Source organism: Rosa chinensis, chromosome 6 (assembly GCF_002994745.2).
Source record: "Rosa chinensis cultivar Old Blush chromosome 6, RchiOBHm-V2, whole genome shotgun sequence".
NCBI classification, from domain to species: domain Eukaryota; kingdom Viridiplantae; phylum Streptophyta; class Magnoliopsida; order Rosales; family Rosaceae; genus Rosa; species Rosa chinensis.
The window spans coordinates 15,577,792-15,591,121 of NC_037093.1; the positions used below are offsets into that span (position 1 = coordinate 15,577,792).

The 13,330-nt window shown below is 36.6% G+C and overlaps 1 protein-coding gene and 2 long non-coding RNA genes across 4 annotated transcripts; 1 reads left to right on the plus strand and 2 right to left on the minus strand.

Annotated features, from left to right (window-relative positions):
• Positions 1 to 7: 7 nt before the first annotated feature.
• Positions 8 to 1,088, minus strand: LOC121049644. Its single transcript, XM_040507493.1, has 3 exons — positions 662 to 1,088; positions 325 to 414; positions 8 to 219 (listed from the first exon to the last, which is right to left on the minus strand). The coding sequence occupies exons 1-3, from the start codon at positions 983 to 985 to the stop codon at positions 181 to 183; spliced, it is 453 nt and encodes a 150-aa protein (XP_040363427.1). The 5' UTR covers positions 986 to 1,088; the 3' UTR covers positions 8 to 180.
• A 1,898-nt stretch (positions 1,089 to 2,986) lies between these two features.
• LOC112170382 lies at positions 2,987 to 4,591 on the minus strand. Of its 2 annotated transcripts, none has more exons than XR_002925073.2 (6): positions 4,475 to 4,591; positions 4,261 to 4,358; positions 3,774 to 4,058; positions 3,564 to 3,656; positions 3,380 to 3,478; positions 2,987 to 3,209 (listed from the first exon to the last, which is right to left on the minus strand). It is a non-coding gene; the product is annotated as an uncharacterized LOC112170382 (long non-coding RNA). The 2 variants fall into 2 exon arrangements; XR_005801026.1 differs by having other exon boundaries at positions 3,774 to 4,158.
• Positions 4,592 to 12,002: 7,411 nt separating this feature from the next.
• Positions 12,003 to 12,794, plus strand: LOC112174720. The gene is made up of 3 exons (XR_002926150.2): positions 12,003 to 12,170; positions 12,299 to 12,453; positions 12,607 to 12,794. It is a non-coding gene; the product is annotated as an uncharacterized LOC112174720 (long non-coding RNA).
• The last annotated feature ends 536 nt before the right edge of the window (positions 12,795 to 13,330 follow it).

Here is a 13,330-nt window from a genome sequence, read left to right on the forward strand (position 1 = left end):
TAGCAAAACCCAACTAAATCATCAGCCATTTCTCTCTGTACACAATCCCATATCCACCTTCACCAATCACATTCTCATCAGCAAACCCGTTATATGATCCTTCAAAGTTTCAAACCCTCTATATGATCCTTCTCTTTTTCCAGAACAGCAGGGGAGACGAACAAAGGAAAGTAGCAATTTTTAATCTTCATTTTCTTTATTTCTGCATCGAAGAATGCCTACACATCAACAGAACTGTGAGGTAAGCAGCTGTGCTGGAATTACATCAAAACGAAATCAAAGTAAAAACCCGAAAACCGAGAAACGGAAAAGCAAGGCAAACTCACCACCACCACCACCACCTCCATGCTTGACTTTCACCTTGGCATTGGCATTAGGCTTCTTGTCACCGGTGTCAGCCATGTCCTGATTGTTCTACCCTAAAATTGGAGCATATCATACACACCACAATTAGGGCTCATTCAACAATTCTTAGCAGTTAAAATTCAGACCCAGAAGAACAAAAGCAGAGCAAGACTCAACATTCCAATAACGCCGGGTTGAAATCGGAAACCAAAAAAAAGAGATTTAACTTTGGTATTTCCAAGTTTCTGGCAATTCAAATTTTGGTTTAGTAGAAATGAAGCAAAAGAGTTTAGGGTTGAAGAAGCTTATGCATTACCTTAGCGAGCAGAGGGAAGTGAAGAGCGAGGTGATTGAGCTGAGCTGCAATCAGAGGAGGAGAGCTCTCTGAAGACATGGCGTGCTTCGTTGCAGACCGAGAGAGTGGTGGTGGTTGTGGGTGGCGGGGCTTGAGTGACAGGTCGGTGAGGCGAGAGAGAGTGAAAGCCCGAGCTGCGGCTGCCATGGAACAACCACGAGAGACTTGTGGCCTCGTGTGGTGCCTCTCGAATCTTGGGGGCTCGATTCTTGAGCTTCGGCTTCCATAGTGTTCCTCTTCTTCTTCTTCTTCACTCTTTTGATCGGATTCTTGAGCTTCGGCCATGGTTGCAGACTTGCAGATCGAGATTGAGAGAGCTTTCACGAGAGATAGGGGTTTCACACAGAGATAGAGAGAGAGGATGGTGAGAGAGATCCAAATAGACTGGGATCCAAATAGACTTAGGGTTTGTGAGAGAGGATTGAGAGCGGACCGAGATTTAGGGTGTGTCTGAGAGGACTGAGTTTCATTTCGTTTTGTCGAGAGAGTTTCAAGAGTGTGGGAGGTATAATTAAACTTCAAATAAAATCTAAAGTGACTCACACAACACAAACCTAACAAACTGTTGTAAGAGTGCACTACAAAAATTAAAATGCCAAACACATGGAGGGAAATATACCGCGCCCATAGCATTTTGGCTTAAAATGTTGCCGCTTATATTCCAACTTCACACAACAGAAAATTATAACTTCTGTTGTCTAATTTCTACAACTTGCACTAGGTTTACCTTGTGGAAGACATTCAAGCAAGCTTCCTCAAAATTTGGCATCTAGTTTTCAATCACACAACGGAAACCTCAAGCACCGTTGTATCAAGTAGCCCAAATTTCAGATTTCAAGAGGCAACCAAGACTTGAGAGTGGAGGGAAATCTGCCGCTAAATTTTTAAGGCTCAGACGACGGACCATGCTTAATTTCCGTTGTGCAATGTAGTTCCTATAAAAAAGTTATCACTTTCACTACAACAGAAATGCTAATTTGCGAGGAACAAATTTGTCGCTGAAAATTGAGATTTCCTCGCCGTAGTGTTTTCGCGAGGAAAATATTTTGGTCACCAGTTCCTCGCGGTAGGGTGGTCAAGAAAAGTTTCCGCGAGAAAAATACTATTTCCTCGCCAATCCTTTTTCTCGATGAATATATTTTTTTCTCGCTGTTATTCTTTAGCTACAATTTTTTCCTCGCCTATACTCATACTTTTTTCTCACTAAAAATTTCTGAAGGCCAAAAAATAGTCGTTAAATATATTTCCCGATAAAATAAATTTCATCGCTAAAGTATTATTTCCTCGCTAATGATATGTAAATAATTTAGAAATTATAAATAATAAAGAAATTGAAAAAACATTTTCGTCGTTGTAGGTATCTTTTGGCAAGGAAGTCTTTCCTCACTATAAACAATCTTTAACGAGGAAATTTATTTTCTTCCTTATATGTATCTTGTATGAGGGAAAACTATTCCTCGCTAAAGGTACTCAATGACGAGGAAATTTACATTTGTCGATGTAGGTTATATGGTGTATTCCTCGCCAAAGGTACTCAATGACGAGAAACTTTACATTTGTCGATATAGGTTATAAGATTTATAGCGAGGAAATTTACTTTTGTCGTTGTAGGTTGTATTTGCTATAGCGAAGAAATTTACTTTTGTCGTTGTAAGTTGTATAGTCTATAGCGAGGAAATTTAACTTTTGTCGTTGTAGGTTGTATGGTCTATAGCGAGGAATTTTACTTTTGTCGTTGTAGGTTGTATAACCTATAGCGATGAAATTTACTTTCATCGTCGTACATATTATAATCGTTAACGAGAAAATTTATTTTTGTCGTCATAAGTTGTGTATTGTATAGCGATGATATTTATTTTCGTCATTATACATTCTATAGCATATAGCGAGGAAATTCTTTTTCGTTACAATTGATTGCTTATTACGAGGAAAATGTTGACAATACATATGGTTTTGTCACCGATTATTCTCTACCATATTACATGAAAATATTTAAAACTAATTGAAATAGTCAAACCAATAATAAATCTCATAATAATAAAACCAAAGTAACAATCAAAGTGTTTCCTAACATCAGGAGTAACAAAAATAGTCTAAAACCAATAACAGAATCAAGATGATCTAAAAAATTATTTCTCCATGTTTAAGTTCTCTAATAAAGATACTAACTTGATGGATGTTGCCTGGAAAAGTTAGCCTTGAACTCCTCAAACTTTTTGGCTTGCTCCTCCAATCTTTGGATCACCTCATTTTGTGCATCAATCTTTTGTTGTTGTGTCCCTACAAGGTGTTAGGTCTCTTGAAGCTGTTCTTGCAACATTTTGTTCTTTTCAGACATTTCATTTATCGACGAATGAGAGACTCTTGATGGTGGAGGTCTAGGGCCAAAACCACAACCCTTGATGTAGCCTGATTTGACTCCGAGGACTTTTGCACAAATTTCATCATCTGTCATTGTCCGAGTTCCATCAGGTTGAGTTGTCTCAGTTCGCATCTTAATCATTTCATCCTACAATAAAAAATATATACAATTGGATATGATATGCAATTTCTCATTTACAACCTGATCAATTTAATCATATTTAGGGACTTTATATTAATTTCACCTATGGTCATGGTCAAAATATATACATTATAGAACTTTTGTTCATACGTATGCATCGTTAACAAGTTACTTACTCACTTTGCTTTTGCTCCCAAATCCCAACCTTTTTTAGTGCTTTTGTACTCTGTTTCAAAGCGATCAATTGCACCTTGCATCTCTCCAGTCTGTGCTGCCTATTGCATTCAAACATATTCTTTTAACATCTACAAATATATATTGAAGCTATAAATTTATTAACAAAATTTATAAATATCTTACAATTTGCTCTTGGTGAGACATAAATGACTTTGACCCAGCTTTGTGGTGATGTGTCAACTTTGACCTATTTATAGCATTCTTCTCTGAACGAATCTAAAAATTATTATGAAATATCAAACAATTAGTTGGAATCTGAATGAAAAAGAAAACTAATATAACAAAAAAGTGAAATGTGTTGAAAAATAGTTAAAAAAATAAACAATATTGTACCTGAAACTTTTCACTAGAAAAACGAGCACAGAGAAACTCCCATTCTTCCTTCACTGAAACTTTTCAGTGTAAAATATCAAATAAAGTACTGCGAGTCTAACCTTCAAAGCTCTTATAGAGTTGTCTATGAGTACTGGAAGTCTAACCCTGAGGCTGAGAACTGGAATAAAGTGGTGCATGAGTAATAGTAGGGAAGAATGGCTCTGATAAGAAGCTGAAGAATAGAGTGGCTGTCGATTATAGTCTTGATGTTGCTCTAGAACAGGAACCGAGGGATTGTCTCAACTGCAGCAAAGCTCTCACTCGTATTAACACTATGGGCTTCATATAGTCGTTGAAAAATAGAGGAATAAATTGAGTACATTCTCTCCAGACTGGTCTACAACTGCAGCACCACCACACCCTCAAACTCAAATTGAGACAGAAATTGTTTCCAACTTGACACTGTAAAGCATATAAGGGAAGTAAAAAAGAGTAAAAATCCAACCTTGAGATTGATCAGGGCTCTGATAAAGCCATGTAGGACTAGTAACAAAAGAAGAAGCGTACAAACTGTTGTCAAAGAAGACGAAGAAGATTCATTCTCTGCAAAGAAACCACAGTAATTTTGGTGGTTAAGAAACTCGACCAATATATGTAATCCTACTAGAAACTTATACAAAAGGACTTCAGAAATTATTCAAGCTAAGGGATAGTAGTACCAGTAATAATCAGTTTTACATTATTATTGCCTTATTAAAGAAAAATAACTCGCAGAGTTCTGTCTGTTAATCTTGCATGAAGCAAACATGTATAATGCACCTGAGAAAAGAATCCACCTGAGAAAAAATAATAAAAATAAACGCAAAGAGACCAATATCCAGAACAGATATTCACAATGATATCTCGTTTTGTTTAACTTTCACAAGTACGGGAATACTAACCATTCAAGATCACAATAATGCAGTGAATAGTGGTCAAAAAAACGAACCTGATGGAGCAGAGAGCTGAGTCGATCATTTTAACCTCCAAACAACATGTTGAGGAAATTTATAACTACACAAACTCATACAAAATAAGAATGAGCGAAATTGCTCAACTACATTAAATTTGAGCAACCCCATAAAAAAATATACCTTCCAAGAGATGGCCAAGAATTTCCAGCAAAGGTAACTCTTTCTTCTGATACACTTTTCAACAGTACCTCTATTCATAGCTTTTGGTAAAATTAAGTACATTTTGCATAGATGGCCAAGGTGATTGCATGTTTATTAAAAAGACCTGTGTACATGACAACAAAAAATGTAAGAGACCAGCATCCATTAGAATACATTAACAATCTCAATAGATGCTAAAACAAGTCATTTTCCCATTTTCTAAACATATAGGCTAGGGAATGAAAGAACGAGTAGATCACTTTGCAGCGTTTAGGCTTCTTTTCTACTATAAAAGGAGTAAAATTTGGTGGTGAGAAATAGAGGGAAAGGTGGCCAGCTAATAAACAGACATAACAGTAACAACTGAATTCTACACAATACCATTAGCCTTGCGCCTTCAGGATTTGAGATACCAAAACTAAAACAACGAAGATACAGTATGCTTGATATGATCAACAACAAAAACAGAGTGGTAGTAGCCACTGATATATGGCTGAACATATACTTGGTATTTGCTCATGAATATTCACGCAAAAATAGGAACAAGTTTGGGCGCTCATATGAACGTGTAAAATCAAGGATTCCAAAAGAAAAAAGAGACTGGATTAGAATTTTCAAACTAATGGTTTCTATACATAGTTTATTCTTGCTGGATAAAATCTTACCATGTTAAGATTTGGGTGCCGCCATGGCTTGGGTCGAAGCAAATCTCCTCCGACGCTGTCCGATACGACTCATACAGAAAGAAACGATGCAAATTGATCTTAATCCCAACCAAACCGACTGATGGAGAGAGAAGATTTATAATTGAAGCTTTCACTCTGTAGTAAATCAAAATTTTCTCCATCGAAGCTGTGCATTTGTACCCAACCACGAGCTTCAAATCATGACGAGGGAACGAAGAAAACAGGTTCCAATGAGAGAGAGGATGAGAACAAAAGGATCGCCACCTAACTACCCACGAGATCCAGAAGATTTCGACCAAAAACCCTACGCCCCAATTTCCCCTAGTTTCCTCGACTCTCTGCGCGTGTAGCATGTTCCGTTCGGTAAAAGATGGGTTTGAAGAATTACCTTCAATAAAAGATGAATAGATATGTTTATTTATTTTTTTTATTTGTAATTTTACTTGTTTGTCCTTTTTCATTCACATAGTCCTTTTTCATTCTATATAGAAATAATTATAACAAATTCACACTCACACAAAGAGACATACACACACATATAATGATGATGTGGCACATTGAAGATTTCCAAATATATGTGCTGGGCCTTCTAGACATAAACTTGTAAAAAATGTTGCAGATTCCTGTCCAAGCTGAACTGTCTTCACTTAAATTACCATAACTCTTTCTAGAAAAGTCGGAATCGCTAACCGTAAAATTCTTCAAAAACTAGACACATGGGGCTTTCTGTGCATATAGTGTACAACTCCTAATTCTACTCGAGAAGTTCCCAGTAATTCAGCGAAATTCGGTTCTAGATATGAACTTGTAAAAGATGTTGCAGATTCCAGTCCAAGCAAAACTGCCTTCACTTAAATTGCCATAACTCCTTCTAGAAAAGTCATAATCACAAACCGTAAAATTTTTCATAAACTAGACATATGGGGATTTCAGTGCATATAGGGTACAACTCTTAATTCCATCCGAGAAGTTTCCAGTAATTCAGCGAAGTTAGGTGTTCTGCACAACAGTTTCTGTGTTGCAGATTCTCGTTCAATCTAAACTGCCTTCACTTAAATTTCCATAGATCCTTCTAGAAAAGTCAGAATCGCAAACTGTAAAATTCCTTAGAAACTAGACACATGAGGCTTTCTGTGCATATAGGGTATAGCTCCTAGTTCCATCCGAACAATTCCCAGTAATTCATCAAAACTAAGTGTTCTGCATAACAGTTTCTGTGTTATTTATATAATATTTTTTGTTTGCGGGCTTTTAAGGGCCGGCCTATGGACCGGGCCGAGTTTCAAACCTCTAAACCAAGTCCGGCCCTCTACCCACCGGGCAGAGCCTATGGCGGGCTTTTTGACATGCTGGGTCTGGCTTTTGGCCCTCCGGGCCTGCGGGCCTCCATCGGCCTACTTGATCCGCGGGCTTTTTGATGAGGCCTAAATTATATATATATATATATATATATATATATTTTTTTTTTCTTCATTACTTTGAAAAGAGGAACAAAAGATTTCACTCTTACCCCCATAGTGACTCGAACCCATGACCTGGATTTTAAGTAGTTGGTGCTCTAACCACTGAGCTATATATATATATATATATATTTGAAATTGGAAGGTTTTACATAATTTTCTGCCAAACAAATAACGACGAAATCATTATTTCCTCCCTAATGGTTTATTTTGACGAGGAAATAGCTCCTCATAAAAGACGGACTTTAGCGAGGAAACCATAATTTTTGTGGCCATTGAATTTGGCGGGTTGTACACAATTTTCCGCCAAAATCATAACGACCAAATTGTTATTTCCTCCCTAATTGCTTCTTTTGACGAAGAAATAGTTCCTTGTAAAAGACAGACTTTTAGTGAGGAAACCATACTTTTGTCGCCATTGAATTTGGATGGTTTTACATAATTTTCCGCCAAACAAATAAAGACGAAATCCTTATTTCCTCCCTAATTGCTTCTTTTGATGAGGAAATAGTTCCTCGTAAAAGACGGATTTTTAGCGAGGAAACCATACTTTTGTCGCCCTTGAATTTGGAGGGTTTTACATAATTTTCCGCCAAACAAATAATGACAAAATCGTTAGTTCCTCCCAAATTGCTTTTTTTGATGAGGAAATAGTTCCTCGTAAAAGATGGACTTTTAGCGAGGAAATCATACTTTTGTCGCCCTTGAATTTGGCGGGTTTTACATAATTTTCCGCCAAACAAATAATGACGATATCATTATTTCCTCCCTAATTACTTCTTTTGACGAGGAAATAGTTCCTCGTAAAAGACGGACTTTTAGCGAGGAAACCATGCTTTTATCGCCCTTGAATTTGGCGGGTTTTATATAATTTTTCGCCAAACAAATAACGATGAAATCGTTATTTCCTCCCTAATTGCTTCTTTTGACGAGGAAATAGTTCCTCGTAAAAGATGTACTTTTAGCGAGGAAACCATAGTCTTGTCACCATTGAATTTGGCGGGTTTTACATAATTTTCCGCCAAAGTAATAATGACGAAATCGTTATTTCCTCCATAATTGCTTCTTTTGACGAGGAAATAATTCCTCGTAAAACACGTACTTTTAGCGAGGAAACCATAGTTTTGTCACCATTGAATTTAGCGGGTTTTACATAATTTTCCGCCAAAGTAATAACGACGAAATCGTTATTTCCTCGTTGAATATTGTTTTCGCGATGAAAACATTCCTCACCCAAGTTTCATATTTCCTCGCTAATAACATGATCATTTAGACGACCAAATTATGGTCACCTTTAGTGATGAACTAAAATATTCATCGTAGAAAGTGGCGTATAGTGAGGAAAATATATTTCTCGCAGAAAACCTAATAACATTTAGTGAGGAATCGAAATATTTCTCGTAAAAAGTGACATTTACTGAGGAAAATAAATTCCTCTCAAAAAATTTAGTCGCTAAAAAGCCTTTCTGTTGTAGTGTTTGTTGGCATTCACACAACAGAATTCAACCAGCACCGTTGTATGATTAAACTGACTTCAACACACAACAGATGATTTGTGTTCCGTTGTGTAATTAGTGTTGTGTGATTAACTTTTTGTACTAGTGCGGAATGGGGCAACCATCCACGCCACTTTTGGACCAGAACTTTTTGGTCATCCACATAAAGCCTTTGTCTTTAGAAAGGACATCTATGCTATGACACTCTTGTTGGAAATTTCAGGCAGCTGCATTGTTTTTTACATGAGGTAATGCAACACGTTAAAGTTACCTATTATTTGTCAGGTTTTGTGATTTTTCATTTGTGAAATCAGTTGAAATGTTGTGAAATGTCGATGTAGCTACCTTCAAGGTGTGTTGAAGAAGGCTAAGATGAATGACATGGTCGCCTTTGTCGACCCTGCTCACACGGGTGCAAGTGGCTGTGGAAATCCAACCGAACGAGCTCGCTTAGTATCAAATCGGTTCATAAATGGGAAGTCTGGGCAGATTTATTTGGTCCCATATAATTCAGGGTGTGTAACTGAATTACTATGCAATATGTTGTGTTATATTATATTTTGGTGAATACTTTATATAAACTAGTTTAAACTTATAATGAGTTTTGTTTATGGCATATAGTGGTCATTGGACGTTGTCTGCTGTGAATCCAGATGAAGAAACCATTCACTTCATGGATCCGTTAAAGAGGCGACTCATTGCTGGTGAATGGAAAACAATTTTGGACAAGTAAGTTAACTGATTTTTCACTGTATAAGTCGATAACTAGGAGTTGTTTGTGCATTATATATGCTGATGGTCTGCTATTGATTTGCAAGCTCCATTAAAATCTACAATGAGCACAAGAATAAGAAAGGGAGGAAAACCATTCAATGGAAAAATCTTGCTGTAAGTTAATTGCCTTTTTGGGTCTTATCACCTAAGGTTTTATACTCTTAAGTGCTTCTGATATGGTACGGTGTATTTTTTTTTCAGGGCATTCCGGAGCAGAAAGATAGTAAGACTTGTGGGTATTGGATCATGCGCTACATGAAGGAGATAGTGGAAGATAAGAATTTGGAGTTTGCAGCTAAAGTATGTGTTTTTGATACCATAACAGATTGTATTTCATGGTTTCAGTATGACTTTTCATCATTGGGATATATGATAGTGCTTTGATTTTTTTGTTTTTTGTTTTTTTTTTTTTGCAGTGGGAAAGAAGGACATTTCTTATTTACACAAAAAAGGACATTGATCAAGTTCGGGCAGAATGGGCAAAGCATGTTATCATGTTTCCAGATATGTAGTGTGCTAGGAGGTTTGTCGTACACGAATAGTTAGGGTCTATTTTTGTGCATATTGACATCAGCATGCCTATATAGCTAGATATTGGAGGGTGTTTTGCCTAACTAAATGATTGGCTTTTGCTATTATCGATCATTTTAACCTTAGCAGCTGATTAGTCACTTTTAGCCTCGATGGATTTTAATCTGTTGATTGTTTTCAACAATTGATGTACATTGGTGGAATATGGAAATGGTAGTACATGATTTGCAGTGGATATGTTGTTAGAGATTTCCAGATATTTGATGAATATATATATGGTACCAGTTTCTAAATGAATGGTATTGGTATATATTGTGGTTTATGTATATTTTCAGGTTCTGGTATGGCACATTGAAGCCAAATTCTATGGTTTTAAACCAAATCACGCAATATAAAAATGTGGAACAATTGAACGTCCAACAACAGAATTCAACCAAAATACTGTTGTCTGAAACAAGAAGATTCAACAGACAAAAATAAAATTCTATAGTCTTAGTCTCATTCCCACGACTGAATATTGTTCTGTATGATACTTTCTCACAACAGACGTAACAATGAAACATCAACTATCTCCATATTCAGACGACATATAAATGTCTTTTTAAACAATATCAAACAATAGAATGTTATCAACAACTGTGGTTTGAAAGGAGTACACGCATCAGAAATAACAAAGAGATTTCAAGCATCCACACAATCAGAGGACAATTAAAAGTCCTTTTAGAATAAGAGACACAATAGATAAATGAAAGAAAATGTTGTGTCAATGAAGTTCACACAACAGATTTTGAAAATAAACTTCTAAATTCTACACATTCAGTCGACACTTTATTGTTGTCTCATATTTTTTAAGACAATAGAAAATTATTAAAGTCTGTTGCTAAAGTTAAACAACAACAACATTTTACTGTTGTTCTATATCATATTTAACCACATATACTACCATTTTGTGCATATCTGGCAACATTCAGACGACAGATATATTTTTGGTGACTGTCGTCTGAGTCACCTTCTGACGTCGGGCATTGACCGTCGTCTGAACGTCAATCAGATATCAGCTTAATAGACGATAGATTTTCTTCATATCAGTCGACGACGGTCAATGTCTGTCGTCTGATAGGTTTGTTGGCATAGTGGTTGCTAATAATGGATTTTATTAACACTGGAACTTTTGTGTGTATTCAGAGCAAGTGGATTAGGTACTTCATTAGCAAGCAAGGTTGGACATACCATGGATTTCATTCAGTTTTTCCATGCATAGTCAGACGCAGCTCAAGAGGGTTTGGTCTCTTTGCAGCTTTGGTAGCATAGTGAATTCAGGTCCCCTTCTCCGGTCAATTGTCACTATCCCATTCGCGAGTGTAATGGATTCTGTTTCACAAGTTTACTTCCAATGTGAGTGCACAGTTGGTCTTTGTTCTGTTTATCTTTAAAAATAATGCTGGGAAAGAAAAATTTGCCAACTAAAGGCAGCCTTTTTTCAACCAGGTTTTCCAGACCTTCTGGGTTCTGATGTTCGCTTGTTTTCATTTTCTTTTAGTATAGGAAATAATGTTTGTGTGTTAATTAACCTTTGTTAATGTGAAGTTCTTGATGAATAATCTGATTAAGATGAGAGGAAAACAGCATTTGGGCCTCCTAAGAAGAAGGCAATACATGCCTGTTGCAAGTTTGAGTCATCTTTGATAAAAAGGTTCAAAGGTGTAGAAGAGTTGAGGAAAACAGCATTTGGGCCTCTTAAAAATGTCTGCCCAGATTGAGGAGGACATTGATGCAAAAGAGTTGCAGGTAGGTGGAAGCATTTCAGCAAGAGCTTATAATATTGGAACAACATGGTGATCGATCAACATATATAAAATGCTGAGGTGAACTATATATTCCCTTTGAATTAACAATTAGAGATGGTTTATGAGTTGCTATCATATGAATAATTATGACTAAATTCTTATCTTTATCTAAGCTGGTACAGATTTTTAAGGGCCCAGCAAGTATGGGATGATATGCTCAACTTGAGACAAGAATTTTTCTGTTCAACTGTGGTACAGATTTCTGCTTCCGTTGGAGCTTTTAGTGGAGACAGTCTCATTTGACTACTTTTAAACTTCTTTCTTTGTTTATTTTGTAGAGAAACTGATCTAATAGTGGGATGCCAAACTGATCGAGATTTAATTAGTTTAGTACTGGGTTCTACTCTACACTCATCTTTGCAACTCTTGATATTTGACAAGGTGAAAATCAGCAATGTTGTCCTCTTAATGCAAGCTAAGTTGAATCTAGAGATCTAGTCGAGATAATAATGAATCACTGAGTTTAGGTAACTTCTTTTTCTATAAGCGACTACTGCAGACAATCTTTGCAATATGTATTAAAGGTTGGTCTTATGGGATTTGAACTTTTTTAAGGTGCTGTCTCCTAATTACATGCGCGCAATGATTTATGTAGATTGCATTGTAAAGTGCTTTCAAGAAGATTTTGGATTTTTGGTAGCAGCCTTGCATGGTGTATTACATCCCGACTTTTCCGGTCAATTCTCAGCATTACCAGAAGCAGTCTGGAAGTGCCAACATGGATTCTGCATTGTACATCTGCATACCAATGTGAGTAAATTGTTTTTCTTTGTTCTGTTGCAGTTTGTCATTGCAATTCTTTCTTCCACAATTACTGTAGGTCTTTGATAGTAATATATGTTCAGCAAAGTTGTCCAGTCCTTTTGGCACTCGTTGATTTTAGCTGTCTACCTCATTGTGTAGGCAATCAGTTTGATTTTGCACAACTCGTGTCTTAGAGAGACCATGATCCTACCTCTGCATTAGGATTACGAAACCTACACGACTACTTTAAATACTCAATACAGCCAAAACCTCCAACACAAATTGTCCCAACTGGTGCAAGGTTAACAATTGACAGAGTATTGCAGCTCTCTCTCTGGAAGAATTGGTGCAGGGAGAATATTATGACGGAAGCAACTGGATCAAAGGTTTTTCTGTAAGCCTTGCTTTTGGTACAATCATGAATGCTGAAGTCGATCTGGGGTTTATTCAAGGGTCTTCTTATTCCAGCTTAGTTAATCTGCAAAGAGCCAATTCTGTGACACTAGCTGGGACATCTCAGTGACTCATGTCTAGCTACAAGGAAGTTAATGAAACAGCAGATAACTTGCCAAGCTCGATCATCCTTAGCCATTGATTTGGAAGTTTTGGCTAAAGAAGTCTTATGGATTTGTGAAGACTGGGGTTGTGCAATATTGCAAATGCAGTGCTAGTTTCTTTCGCGCTTAGGTGCTAGACTTCAAAAAGAAAGAAAAAAGAGGGAATTGCACCCTATGTAGTTGAATTGTGTGCCCCATGAACCTTTTTTGATATGGGAAACTGATTTCTTTCTCTTCCTTCAAAATTTTTAGTTGTAGCTATTTTTGTTGTACATTTAGTTTTTTTTTTTTTTTAATTTTTAATTTTTATTTTTACCCCCGTTTTG